The sequence below is a fragment of the Gymnodraco acuticeps genome, unplaced genomic scaffold (assembly GCF_902827175.1).
Source record: "Gymnodraco acuticeps unplaced genomic scaffold, fGymAcu1.1, whole genome shotgun sequence".
Classification (NCBI taxonomy): domain Eukaryota; kingdom Metazoa; phylum Chordata; class Actinopteri; order Perciformes; family Bathydraconidae; genus Gymnodraco; species Gymnodraco acuticeps.
Window position 1 is genome coordinate 2,134,856 of NW_022992149.1, and position 15,297 is coordinate 2,150,152.

Genomic DNA, 15,297 nt, shown 5'->3' on the forward strand with positions numbered 1-15,297 from the left:
TTCCTCACCCGCAGCAGCTAGAGCAGGGGTGGCCAACCCGCGGCTCTTTGCCTAGTTTCATGCGGCTCTTCAGTTCATATCGAATTGTATATGTGTGAGTTTGGGGGAGAGACACTGACTCCTGACTAGTGTTGCACGGTGTACCGATACTTGAAAGGTACCGCGATACCCTGCCCTTAAAAATGTTACGATTCCTCCGTTTCATTAGTATCGGTACTTTAAGAATGACGGGGGAAAGTACTCCGGTGAGAAAGCGCCGTTTTAATAAGAGCCGTGTGTGTTCAGCGCTCTGCTTCCACTCCCTGCACTGCAGCCGTGCCTGCAGTCCCGCCCCTCTCAAGCACGCTCTAAGTCCCTCCCCTCTCTCGTGCACGCGCTAGCTGCCAGAGCATGTGAGAAAACGAGAAGCATGGCTGCAAGTGGGAGTGCAACTGTCGCTGCGCCTCGGCTTGTTGACAAAAAAGACGCCAGAAGCGACATTTGGAAGTATTTGAGCTATATCTCTGACAGTGAGGGCAAGCCTACGGACACCACGAGGCCTGTCTGTAAGAAATGTATTAATTTTATTTAATAGGAAATCTTGTCATTTATTTAATTTATTGTTCTCATTGTTTAAAAGTGTGTGTTATGGTTATGGTTCTGGTGTGAAATAAAGCACAATAATTACATTTAAGACTGTTTTTTAAGAAAAGTATCGAAAAATAATCGGAATCGCAATTCTTGACTTGGTATCGAAACCAAAATGTTGGTATCGTGACAACACTAGCTACTCCTGACAGTTAAACCTGATATTTAGTAGGTCTGTACTCTGTTAAGTATTAACGTAATTTGGCCGGTCAAAGTTGTTTGGGCTCGGATAAAATCGCTCCGTTACTTTCGTCCCGTGTTACTTTCGTCCCGGCTCCCGGTGTGTATGTGTGGTGTCAGGTGTCAGTATGAGAGGATGACAGCAAGTCTAATTTTGATGTGGCCCAAGAGCCAATCACAATAATACCTGCGATGCAGTGAACCAATCACCTTTGAGGGGGGGAAACCTATCGTTGATTAAACACTATCCAGTGTTTCCCCTACCATTGTTTTGGAGGGGCGCTGCGCCCCGCCAACGGAGCCCCGCGCCCCCCCCTGAAATTCAAGGTGTTTAAAAAATATATATAATTTTTTATTTTTTTATTTAAATATATATAGCACCAAATTGCAAATAATCTATAACTACTGTCACTTTTCACATTGAACATGTGCTCTTTTATTAAATAAACTAAACGCTTTCATTTTAAGTTGTGAATTTAGTGTTTTTTGACCCTAAGAAACACTGATGCATTAATCAATAACAATAATCCACAGCTCCTCTCTCTGCTCCAGAGGATTTAAAAAATATATATCCCAATGCCACAAAAATGCATCAGTGACGTGGTTGAAATCTTGTCTCCAGAAAACAAAAAAACGGAAACAAGCGGTATCAGTGCCTGTGTGTTTGATGTGGCTCTTTGCAGTAACATAGAAAAAATGTGGCTCTTAACCTCTGACTGGTTGGCCACCCCTGAGCTAGAGTGTCCGCCCTTCGCTTCCTGTCGGATGAAGGAAGACGCACATAGTGAGGACATGCGACCTGCTGGCTGAGAGCCGCGTCCGCGTGCTCTGGCCCCAGACAGGCTGCGCATATCGGATGCAAATCGTAGCTCATAATGTAGCCCGTATTGCACGAAGGGCACATACGGACACACTCTTTATTGCTCATGATGTTGCTTTTCTCGTGCTTCAGTAAACTGCTGGTTGCTGAAGAAAAGAGGGAGCAGATCGCCGGGCAACCTCCCTATTTATACCGGAAGGAGGCCCGAGGGTGGGGCCCACCTAGCGGGTGGGCGTGGACTACAAGTGTTTTCAGTACTGCGCGGGGGCGCAGAAGGGTAAACCCAATAGCGATAGCCTTAGAGGGCGAAGCCATATACGAAATAGAACATGACAAGGAGAACGGAAAAACACCCACACCTAGACATAAACACGTGACATGAAATAATAATCCTGACATTGTGTCGTCAGCACGTAGGCCCATACCAGTGTCTTGAAGTGGCTGCGCTTCCTCCTGGGCAGCATCCAAAATGGAGAAGAAAGAGAACAGACACACCACAGCTGGGTGAGGCTGGTGAGGCTGGGGAAGATGAGTGAGGGAAAGAGAGAAACAAAACAGGGGGACTAAGATGAGTGAGGGAAAGAGAGAAAAAGACAAGGGGACTAAGATGAGTGAGGGAAAGAGAGAAAAAGACAAGGGGACTAAGATGAGTGAAGGAAAGAGAGAAAAAGACAAGGGGACTAAAGTTTAAGAGAGAGGAAGAACACAGAATGTGTTAAATTAAATTAAATTAAATTAATTAAATTACACATTTAAAAAAAATAGTGTGAGTAAGTGAAGACATCCTTACAAGGAGGACTGCCCTGTCAAATTTAAAAGTTATTCTTGTTAAATATATCCTGTTGAGGCTAGAATCCAAAATGCAGAACCACTTTAGATTGTAGCCTCAAGGGACTGTTTAAGGTTACTTAAAAACATATAATTTCCCAAATTGGTGAAATGAACTCCATCTCTTAGAAATATGCCAGGGCAGTCAAACTTAATGCAAGGATGCCTTACACTCTCTCCACCCAAACCACTAACACATTTACCCATCTCTCTGTTCACCCACATTCTGGCCTTGTTCAGCTTTCCCGGATTGGCATTCCTCCAGTGACATCTCTCATTGATAGAAGATAGAATTATCTTCATCTCTGAGAAGTTGTCACTGAGGGAAAGCAGGTCCTGCTTCATCGCTGTGACAAGCTCCACACCTTTGATGTTGCCAAGGTCGTTGCCGCCACAGTGGATGAGCAAGACATCCGGGACTGTTCTTCCTCTCAAGGACTGATAGAAAAAGGGAAGAAGGTTCCTCCACCTCAGACCACCCTTGCCAAACCACCACACACGGCAATTGAGACCCAGGTTGCTTCCCATGGTGTGTCTGGCTCTTTCTTCCCCACGTCTAACGTAGCTGCTCCCTATTATCCACACATTGGGACCTAGATAGAATAAAATATATTGAAAAAGGAAAATAAAGTGTTTACTGGTGATCATCTTTTAGAAAAAGGCGGTACATGTAGCCTGAGTTGTCATATCATTTTCATCATATTTTTAAGACTACACAAGTTTAATTTGTATATTATATTACATATAACTCTATACTTGTATATAGAATCATGATGAAACTTTATAAGGATTAAGATTATATATTAATATTACATTAAATAATGCATGACGATTTCATGCATTATTACGAAGCAGGATGTATCAAGTCACTGACTTTTTGTGATAAGGTCACAATCAACTGATTTCACTTATCAGATGTAAAAATAAGGTACAATATATTTGTTTTTGCTATATGAAAGTAAAGGGTATGCAATCAAAATATTACTGAAACAAAATGAATACAAATTCTTATAAAAACTATACAGCACCTTGTCCAAGTATGGCGGGAGGCCCACTTTCCTTCAGGATTTCCTCTCTGGATGACGATCCGGCTATTTCTGCCATCTATAAATAAAATACAAATGATTAGCTCTTCACGCCTCTTTAAAATAATATGTGTTCTTGAAGATTCTGTATGCATCGTCGTTTACAATGGTAGGGACATTACATTGGAAATTAGTTGTGAAAAAGATATGTCATTTTTAGTTTTTTCATTTCACATTTATAGATTTTAAATACAAATATATATATATATAAAACGAATTATAAATGCAAAGTCTGGTTTCTAGAAAGTTAGCTAATGCATACAGAGTTAACATTTGTTAGAAATTAAAATCAATGTTTTATAGCATAATGTACCTTAAACATACCGTCAGTTTAAAGCTATTTTATTCTGGAAAAAACCGGAAGTTCTCAATACCAAGCTTTTATTCTGAAAATCCTTCATGACGACATCCGGGACTACCGCCCATTAGTATCATTAAAGTGGCTATTGACGCCGTTAACATGTATTACATATAAAGTGATGAAAGAGATAAGGAGGAGAAAAGGCATGTGGAAGTAAGCAATGAATGTAAAATGTCGAAATCCTCTGCTTAATGTAACAACGGACATTAAGATGTGGAGGGCCGGCCCGCAGGGAGGAGCCGGCAGAGGATATATAACAGCTGCACCTGAGCGGTTCGGCCTCTCTTTTCCCTTTGCTCACCAGAGCCAGAACAAATCTGTTTTTCTGAATGAACAATATTCTGATTGTAAACATACCCGCGCCTTTATTTTTAATTAAAGTACCAATTTGAAAACATCTCAGAGACTCCATTTAGTCTCCTTTTTAAGCTTCTCTTTCCTGGACGCGAGAATAACGATCACAGTTAACAATTGGTGACCCCGACGTGATCTTGCAGCACCGGGAGAGCAGTTGCAGTTTTCAAAGGAGCTTGAACAATGCTGGCAGATATACACTCGGGCCCATACAGAAAGGTAAAGAAGTACCTGTTTATTCAAAATCTTCAATAGATTACATAGTGAACAATAGGAGTGTGTGTCTGTCTGGTAAGTTGGACTCCTGAGAAAGACTGCCTAAATTAATGTTAAAACAACCAAATTTATAACAATAAGAATTCCATAACACGTGGCGTTGCATTTTCACAAGCAGGGTGAGTTCAAATTTCTTTTTTTCTTACATCTAACCCTGCATGCTATTAATTTGTGTGTGTGTTGTATTTTAAATATAAATGTGTGTGGTCATTGTACTTCGGGTAGGTGTCTTGTTGTGTTTTCATGTAGGTGTCTCTTGTTACGTTAGTAGTTAGTTAGCCTATGACGTAAGGATATATATGTCCATTTAACGATTTTTGTTAAGATCTATGAGACATAGGGAGTCAGTTAAGCACTGAGTAATTGAAAACCAACAAGGCATAGCGAGTTAACCCAGGGTTAAATAACTGAAGTCAGTGCTAGTCGAAAACAGTTGAAAACTGTTTTAAAAAAAGTCCTTTTCGAGAAAAGGCTTGATTAAGGTGTGAGCCTTTATCAGTGGTCATAACTGTTCTATTTTCAACCAAGATATTGCGGGTGGAATACGGTATTTGGGGTTACAGCAGCATTACGTTAAATTGACGACGGTCATTTAATGGTCGCTGATAGGTTTCCATATTACTTCCACCTAACGTGTCTAAATGGCAGCAGTTGACCAATAGTGGACTATAAAGTCAAATAATACGTAGATAGGTTTATGGCTTATGCGTAAGGGTTCCTATCTTTAAGTGATGATATCAATAAGATAAAGCCCATTTTTTCCATAGTAAACTAGATAGAAATGTTATTTTAAACTGCAGTGTTGTTTTGTGTTGAATTTTCTTGACAAGATTGCACCCCCGCCATTATTTAAACTCCCCAGTGAGAGCCACGAGGTGTTTTCAAATCCCTTTGTTCTTCAGGTCAAAGGTTGGAAAATCAGTTGCCATCTTGTCTTGTCCTCATGCTAAAAATAAACCACACGGCAGTCGCCATTTCGTGAAATGCTAATTGAAAGTACATGTTTTGACACACAGTCCCACTCACATGAGGCTAGGCACTCCACATTGAGAAGGACAAATCATATTTCTTGGCAGAGTTGGAACTATAAAATAGACAGGTTATCTTACCGTGGGAAGTTTGGTATTTGTAGGAGTCTGGTTTTGGAAATATTCTTGTTTGCAAGTGCGTATTGGCGGTTTTTTGAATATTCTTGTTTGCAAATGTGTTTTGGCGGTTATGTGCTGTGTTTAACCATATTCTAATTTTCTTCCCATTTTTAAGGAAATAAGCTTCTTCTTGTTAAAAAGAGGTCAGTTTTGCAACAGCTATCCCTAGTGGATTGAGCTGGAAATTACAACAGTGCACTCTGCTGGTAATACAGAATTATTACAAAGATACTATAACATTTTGAAGCTTGATTTTGAGTGTTATGAATGAACACATGCGCCAATCGCCAGGACAGAATTACAAAGTGGTTTCTAATTAAAAGATGAGAAACTTTACATAATAGACTTTCAAACTAGACTGTAGAATATTCAAACACCAATTGATTGAAGCTAACACAAATTATGACATTTACACAGTAGATTTAGATTTTCACAAGATTTCGATTTTCATATCTCAAAGTCAAAACGATACACTGTACAATTTTTATTTTAACATTTCAGATTTTAAAATGTGCATAAGTTTTTATCTTTTAATTTATTAATATTTTTACAAAAAACTTAAATGATAAAAAAACATAACTTTCAAAAAAAAAAAAAATCAAAAAAAAAAAAACCCTCTCCAGATTTCAAGTTAAGTACAGAGGAAATAGGATATTATTTATCAGGAACGAAGGTGCTAGTCGGAGGATTAGTGTTTCAATCTTTGATAACTTAATAATATTCATTTGAATAGGAAGAGAGCATGTCACCGAAAGAAACTAAGTTGAGACCAGACGCAGAGCCAGGCTCAACTGCAGATATCAAGGAAAGGGTAAAAATTTGATCAGATGCTTTAACCTTTCCAATTAAAAGAACTATATGGAGGGAAGATGAAGAAAGATTTATAAGAGTTACAAGTCTGATACTCCATCTGGAATATGCCAGCCTATTGGCACACAGCATAAATGTGGTCCGAGTAGCAGACCTGCCAGTGAGGGAAGACATAGCAGAAAAAACAAAAGACACCGTAGCTTGTAGGAACAAGACAAGGAGAAGGGAGGGGAAACTTCCAGAGAATGCAGGGCAGACACCTCAAACTGTTAAATCTCAGATAGTGCCAGAGAATCAGAAGCAGAACCAACAACCAGGAGGTTTCCAAGGAGGCACAGGCAGAAGACGTTTACGGTTTGAGGGATGTTACCATTGCAGCCAAATGGGCCATTGGGCTAGAGATTGTCCACAACAACAAATAAAACACCCACCACATGCACCAAACAACGGCCCTCCATGCAGATACCCCGGGTGAGGTTTCCATGATGACAACGGAGGCAGGGGGTCCCAGAGATGTCAAAGACGAACAGGGGTGCCAAACATGACCCAAATGCCACTGACACCCTGGTATCAATCACAACAATGAGGAAGCCCAGAGGGCCAGACCACCAGGTGATGCATCTTCAGCACAAGGGTATTTTGAAATCCAGCTACATTGAGCCATATCTGTCACCACAGGAGAGAGAGGTTTAATGTTTAATGTAAAACAAAATTGAGAGTAGCATTTGCATTTACACATAAAGCATCCACAGAATAGAACATTTAGCAGACTATTTTTGTAATTATGAGAAGGAACGAGATTATGAGTGATGTTGTTCCCCCACACAGAAAACTATTGTGTCCACACAGCTAGTGAGGTCAAGACGACAGGTTTCCACCAAAAAAAAAGAAGACTGAAACCTAGTACTCGCCCAAGACGGAGGATCCTTACCAAGTCCTCCTGTTTACACCGACTGCAGTTCAAGGGGCGGCGATACACCTGACGTGGAGCTGTTGAGACCTAAAAACAGAAACTCGATTCTGCTGTGGTGAAGTCTGGCTACAAAGGGAGGTGTCCGATAGGGTCGCTTGTCTCAAACCAGTGAAGAAGTCAACAAGAACCCAGCAGAACTAGAGAGTGACTGTTAGCGGGAGAACAGTGACGGAGCGACAGAGACTGGCACAACATTTTCCAGCCAGTACATAGATAGACCCCGTCAGAAGACCGGGGCTGTGTTTAAAGGGGAACTTCATTTATTGTTAGTGGAAGTGTAGTTTTTTTAGTCAAACAATTATGTGATTTATGGAGTCAGATTACATTTTTTCTCATAAACACAATTTTATAATCGGTCTGAAGTATCTGTTTTAAGGCAATGAGCTGCAGATTAAATAACATAACACTGATTGAGAGCTTGGATGAAGAAGTTGTAGGGTTTTTACAACAGTTTCAAGAATCAGTTTTTATTTATTTATTCTTGAGTAATTTTACTGATTTATAATGTAGTGCGTAAGGCAATATCTAATTTTGAGTGAGGGGCACCAGCCCTTCATGCATGTCACCCTAGGTGAGAATAGTTCGTATTTTCTCTCTAGTTTAGAGAAATATTATTTTATCATATCTTTGTTCAGCAGTATCAAACAATCCTCTAATCCTAGAATTATTGAGACGCATTAGCGACACAAGGGGTATTGTTTTTCGCAGCAACAATGATGCATAATACCAGGACAAAAGCCATTATTGCAACAAGTAAACAATTTGTTGTGCTAATGGCAGATTTGAGTAAAGATGCATTTATACCATCAGAAAACCATACATCATACATTTTTTGTACACCTTATGGGTAGACGGAGAAGTTATATTTATTTTGTGCAACGTTATGGGTTTTACATGTCCCGTTCAGAATAGGGTAATCATTGCAATATTAATTGAGCATGTTATGCTCAAAGGAGGGAGTGTCATGATTATACAGATATATTGATTTCAGTGACGTTGTAGTTAATAAATAATAACATGTAGTTAACAATAGGTCTCATAACGACAAAAGATATGCCGACGCTTGGGCCTCCTCCAAGGAGGGAGTGGTCCAGTTTTAGATATTAGACTAATAAAAGTAATGAATATGTCAGAACTCTTAGTAATATTATCCAAGTTTTGTCTACACAGGCTAGGAATACCACAGAGATACCAGACGAGACACCAGACGAGACTCCTGTTCGGCCAGGTGATTGGGTGAGGGTGAAAGTTCACAAAAGACAGTGAGCTGATCCCGGTGGACGGAACAGTGAGAAGTTGTAATGAACTTCACACGCGCTCCGGTTTAAAGGTAAAGAAAAAGGAGCAAATTGACACCACCTCACACATTGTCACCCTTCACTGGCAACTTCCAGAACATTATTGGGAGTTAGGACTGATTTGGCAGAGCTGGAACAAAACAATAAATAGAAATAAGATAAAGATAGAAACATCTCAAGAGACGAATTGTCTATATATTTTTATAGATTGTACACTAAAGTGAAAACCTATTTTTGCTTTACATCTGAAAAAGAGTAAAATTGTTGTATATGTTATTATAGTACTCATTATTTAAATTCTGTAACTGACACAATCAGGGAGAAAATAAAGATAATGTCAAGAACAAAGCCAAACCAATTGTGGGGTCCCCTAGGGATAAGAGTCAGAATAGCATTGTTGATTGTGCTCATTACATTTGGCACCTTTCTGGTTGGATGGGGAGTACAATATCAAGTAAGACATGGATCCATTAGTCCATTCATAGAGAATGCCCACATCACTAACAAAACTCCAGCTGTGTTTCAGAGACTTTTACTTATCCCCAGAGCCAAAAGATCAGCTGAGCAACAAGAGGAGGATTTAGAAATACTCGTTCCCAAAGGTGAGGTGGTTATAATCAAGATGATTCACCCCCCATATATGCAGTTCTTGTATCAAATGATGAGATGGGTTTAAGTGATCGGGATAATCAGTGATGGGGATTTACAGATTAGGGGAATCTCCAAATACACTGGATCCATGTTTTAGTCTGTGCCAGAAATACCCCTGTTAAGTTTATGAACAACCGACCGGTGATCTGAGCACAATTATTTAAAATGATTACAGTAGAAACAGGCTACTAACCCACAAGTACAGCTTTGTACGTACAAACTCTATGAACAAAATTCCCCAGCAGATTGTGGCGACATTGCAGATATGTCCAGTCACAAAAGTTACTTATGTTCTAAATAACAGTGAGATTTAAAGTGATGGAGAAAATATGGGGACGTTCTTTTATAGTGTGTGAAATATGTGGTGCTTGAAACATGTAGGTATTTTTAATTTATGGAAGAAAATGGTTTCCTGAAAGAGTTATTTGGAGTAGCCATGTTACAGTGGGTGAAAGCAATGTTTAGGGATATGGCACAACCATTAGTAGACATTAATTGAGTTTAGATTACATTTAACATCTAAGACAGATGGTAAGATTAGGAAAATGGAGTGGAAAGGATTGGATATATTTTACCTCAGTGTGTTAGAATTAACTATAGGTAATGCGTCCCGAGATCTCTCTCTCTATCTCTCTCTCTCTCTCTCTCTGCCTGTCAGAATGCTACGACCCCATCTTCAGACAAATGACCTCAGCACAGGAGACTCCTCCTCCATCGAAAAGACAGAGAACCCGAGCTGAACCAACAACGACCTGAGGCATCCAGAACCATCTCCACCTGAGGCATCTAGAACCAAACCAGCATGCTGACAAAGAGGCAAACTCTCATCGGTCCCTCAAACAGGACATGAAGTTCCAAACTGAGCCACGAGATTTGGCACAAGAGCAGAGTGTGGGACATGAGAGCGGAATACGCCCTCCATGCAACAGCGTAGAGACTGAAAAGGAGGAGATGAAATGCAAAGCAGTTGGGCCACTGAAAAGAGTTACAGCGGGAGGATCCAAGAGCGGATGGACTGAGGAGAAGACAGGACGGAGGGGAGGACAGAACCAGAGGAGTTGGCATGGGCCAGCAGAACGTGAGGGGGTCGTGGCTTGACAACCAGAGGGGGAGAGAAGGAACACGGGAGTAAGTGAGTTTACACATAAACACACTTATTAGAAAATAATCCTAAAAATACACTGAGGGTGGAACATATTATTAAATTTTTTCATCATAATAAACAAATTATTCTTATAGAGATTCTTATTCATGTGAGAATTTGGGGAAGATTTAATTTGTTACAATATAGATAGCAGGCAAATCTTTATTTGAATGGAAAATGTTAAAGGTAGAGCTAGAACCAAGCCAAAGAAAGTATTCCAATCTAGAGTATTGATTTCACCATTGTAGCATGGTTGTTACCATAGGAGAACTGTTAAGGTGGAAACAACATTTGTATGTCGTCCAAGATGTAGAGTTTTAAAAAGAAACTGGGCAAAGAGCGATTGAAAATTTTAATTTTGAAAAACTAGTATAATTGGGAGTAATACATGCGGGGCCTTGGATCACTCATTTTAATGGTGCATATTTTCGACAACAAATATCGTTCAGGGAGAAGGGGTTGCTCAACCCACCCTGCAGATGTTTTAAATCTTACTTGCAGCTTCAGAGTGAGCGCACGGCACCAGAGTATGAGTTTTAAAAGACAAGTGCCACCACCTCCTAATGCTCATCCATTTAATCAGTGATGACCTGACATTTAGAGATGTTATTTAAAAGGAGAAACATATCTGCCATGAGTGAAAATTCCTGAATTGAACTACAAACCATTAATGAAATGACTTCTGTTTTTAAAGTCCTTGTTAAAGGAGGGAGTAATTATCACATGCTCGGGCACCCAAGGTTCCACACACTGTTAAAGGGGGTCAGCATAGTTATTTAAGTAGACCAGAATTGAAAATAAATTAGTGTAATGCGTTAGTGATATTCCACCGGTTTTCACACCATTTCAGGGACTTTATCACTGCATTAGAACAGATCACCCAAAGCTACTGAAGTAGGAACTTTTAAGTGATGAAATTCTACAACTGTTGTAACTGACCAAAAAGTCTAAAATGCCGTACCCCAGAGTAGATGTTTGGTGATATCGTGGAACTAAAACCTTGTACTCAGTCCTGTGCACTAGCACAGACAGTGATGTTTTTTATGCAGTTAATCAACATGGCGAAACACCCCAAAGCCAGTAGGGCTAAGAGACCAGTCCCAGGGGGAGTTTAGGCTCCACAGGGTACAAGGATAACATAGGGGGCCCAGGAGAGGCCTAGATGTTGCATTTCCATGTCCTAACGTACCGATTGATCACGACGGCCTCTTCTAGAGAACATATTACTTTCATACCTTAAATGGTATGAAAGGAGGGAGGGTACATTTCTCATGAGGAGACGGTTACAAATGCTAGCAGAACAAGACAACCCACCCCCATATAAAGATGTTGATGAAAATGATGAGATTGTTCAATGAATGTCCAGCTGATGTGATACTTTAAATTATGAAATCATGTGAAGAAATGAGCAAACTAAAATGCTAAAATGGAGTGAATCCATTAATTCCAAGATAGTTTATTTTATTCTTTATTATTTTATACTATTCTAATATGGTAGATCTCATGTTTTATAAATCATTGCTATTCTAAAATGGTTTGTTTCTTTTCACTTTGTAAAAACAAGTGCCTTAACACTGAGCGTGGTATGAGAAAGGTTTCTGTGAAAGGAGGGAGGAAGAAATGTTCTGATACCAAGCCATTGCTGCTATTTTGGAGAATGATATTGAATGTTAACACTAGAAGTTAAGCACAAGGGAAAACTTTTATGTTTAAGCACAGTCAAAGTATTTTTTGTATTTTTGTAAAGTTGAGGCTATTGAACCATTCCATTTTGATTGTATGTTTTTGATATGAGTTATGTACTATGCAAAGTTCAGATGAAGAACTCGTTGATTTCAGTATTATACACACCTTTTAGGTGTGTAAGGAGGGACTGTTAGAAATTAAAATCAATGTTTTATAGCATAATGTACCTTAAACATACCGTCAGTTTAAATGCTATTTTTTCTGGAAAAAACCGGAAGTTCTCAATACCAAGCTTTTATTCTGAAAATCCTTCATGACGACATCCGGGACTACCGCCCATTAGTATCATTAAAGTGGCTATTGACGCCGTTAACATGTATTACATATAACGTTATGAAAGAGATAAGGAGGAGAAAAGGCATGTGGAAGTAAGCAATGAATGTAAAATGTCGAAACCCTCTGTTTAACGTAACAACGGACATTAAGATGTGGAGGGCCGGCCCGCAGGGAGGAGCCAGCAGAGGATATATAACAGCTGCACCTGAGCGGTTCGGCCTCTCGTTTCCCTTCGCGCACCAGAGAGCCAGAACACAGCTGTTTTTCTGAATTAACAATATTCTGCTTGTAAACATACCCGCGCCTTTATTTTTAAAGTACCAATTTGAAAACATCTCAGAGACTCCATTTAGTCTTCTTTTTAAGCTTCTCTTTCCTGGACGCGAGAATAACGATCAGTTAACACATTGCAGAACTGCTGGCATGCATACATTTCTAGCATTTTGGTTAACTATGAAAAGTATGGGAAATTACTGTGCAAACACCCAACATTAGCTTAGCCACAGTAGCGGTTGCTGATGAGTGGTTTGGCTTATTTTACTCTTTTATATGAGAACATGTTACATTACATACAGACATTAAGGAGGCAGGTTAGAAAATAAATATGTTTTCGTCTCTTACCTTTTGGAGCAAACTGTTGTCGGTTGTTAGCATAGATAGACTCTGGGGCGGATCTAGACAAATATTCATGGGGTGGCAAGAGGGTGGCAGGAGATTTTGAGGGGTGGCATCCCCTGACAGAAGTATATGCTGATTTAAATCGCAATCATATCAATCAATTAGGGGTGTAATGGTACCCGTACTGAAATTATTCGGTACGGGCCCTTCGGTTCGGTACACGTGTGTACCGAACGAATATAGCGTTAAACGTAAAAATTTGAGAACATGAACCACTTTCTGGAAGTAATCTCAGGTATATATCATAGAGCGACCAAGTCATTTCATTGGACGAGAGGCATACTATGAGAGCTGGTCACAGGGATGCGTTCAAATGTAGTCAGTAATTTGAGGAACTGTCGAAATGGCGAACGCAGATAAAGTTGAGCTGAAAATCCTCCAGCATCATTGAAGTCTCTGGTTTGGGAACATTTTGGTTTCGCAGTTACGTACAAGGATGACGGACAAAGACAGTGTGGACAAGTTCATCTTTCTTTAAACAACATGAAAATACAATGACAAGCAAGTCCTAATGTCAAGCTTGCTGTACTAGTACAGTTCAAATACAGATTATTTCAGTTCATCGAAATGCTGCACCTTAATGTTTATTTTACTATATTTTGTATTTATTTGAATACATTAGTCAGTTTAATAATAATTAAAAAATATATTTAATGTTTTGTGATAATTTTTTCTGCTGTACCGAAAACGTACCGAACCGAACCGTGACCTAAAAACGAGGTACGTACCGAACCGAAATATTTGTGAACCGTTACACCCCTACAATCAATGTTTACTTGAAAAGCCACAATATTAATATTTTAACTCAATCACATAGGTGATATTATTGTGGCACATCAGTAAAGCCTTACATATAAGGTGGCAGACGTAATTTAATGAATTTTTGACTGAACAATAACTGAATGAGTTTGTCTCACTCTTAGACCAGCAGGGAGTACCAAATCTATGCAGACTGCTGCAATAAGTACATGAATTAACTGTCTCATCAATGTTTGTCTGTATGAATATGATACTATTAACAATCATATTATTCCTATCAGCTGTCAATCACTGTTAATAAATAGTAATAATAATAGATTTAATTTGTTAGCGTTTTTACTTTACTTTCTCAGGACTTAAAACTGTTTTTTGGGGGCAGACCCCCTCAAAGAAAAAAATATATACACGCATACAAGGTCATCATCTTAACAGTTTGTTATTCTCATCGAGTCATCCGTGAGCAGAGCATCAAGTTGGCATGTCTATTACAGCTGAATGCGGCGATTACTATTTTGTTCAGCAAAACGCCTCACAAACTTATTAAGATCAACAGCTTTAGTGCGTTTTGATTCAATGCTGAGTACAGCCAAACTTGACATTCTCTTCTCTGTCATTGTAGACCGCAAATACCTCATTCCTTCAGTGCTTGGGTCCGAAAGGCTTCTCGTTTTGCGCCGTCCCCCCGTTCAAGTGAATTCGTCATATTTCCACTCTCGCGCCAGGACCGGGGGAGGGGTTACATGACGTGCATCTTGTGCTGCATTCACTTGCACTCGGACATTAGAGACTTTCTCTCATAAATGTCCGATGAGCCACAACTTTTCTTTCAAAACAAAGATGCCAACTGGGGTGGCAGCTGGGGTGGCGAGGCTATTGTTTAGGGTGGCAGTTGCCACCCCATGCCACCCCGGTAGATCCGCCCCTGGTATACTGTATATATAAAGCGTTGTCTCTTTAGCCTCAGTGACGTGACAGTGAACCCTGAACGTGACCGCGTGTGAAGGGGGAGGGGCGCGGGGGATTTAGGTCTGGGCTGCGCTAAATTCAGCCTCTCTTTCCAACATCTCCTGTGGCGGAAATCCACATTTCTTTGTCTTTGCAGCAAGATATTATAAAATAATAAAATGCCTTGTGTTGCCTACAACTGTGTGAACCGAAGTGAAGGGAGTGCTTCTAACATTTCTATGCACCGGTATGTGAAAAAAACATACAGTCTATAAATATATAACATTCTTTTAAGTAAGCTAATGCTAGCAAGCTGAATAATATGCTAGACTTAAACA

At 39.7% G+C, this 15,297-nt stretch overlaps 1 protein-coding gene across 1 annotated transcript; it reads right to left on the reverse strand.

Moving 5' to 3' along the window:
* Positions 1 to 2,487: 2,487 nt before the first annotated feature.
* Positions 2,488 to 15,056, reverse strand: LOC117538395. Its single transcript, XM_034204052.1, has 4 exons — positions 14,944 to 15,056; positions 13,199 to 13,233; positions 3,484 to 3,559; positions 2,488 to 3,048 (listed from the first exon to the last, which is right to left on the reverse strand). Exons 2-4 carry the CDS (start codon positions 13,229 to 13,231, stop codon positions 2,501 to 2,503), a joined length of 657 nt encoding a protein of 218 aa, XP_034059943.1. The 5' UTR covers positions 13,232 to 13,233; positions 14,944 to 15,056; the 3' UTR covers positions 2,488 to 2,500.
* Positions 15,057 to 15,297: the final 241 nt, after the last annotated feature.

Coding starts and splice junctions, on each gene's coding strand:
- LOC117538395 (XM_034204052.1), bottom strand. CDS start 13,231: ATGCTAACAACCGACAACAGTTTGCTCCAAAAG. Junction 3,560..13,198: donor ACAACAGTTTGCTCCAAAAG/GTAAGAGACGAA, acceptor TTTTATTTATAG/ATGGCAGAAATAGCCGGATC. Junction 3,049..3,483: donor TCCCGCCATACTTGGACAAG/GTGCTGTATAGT, acceptor TATTCTATCTAG/GTCCCAATGTGTGGATAATA.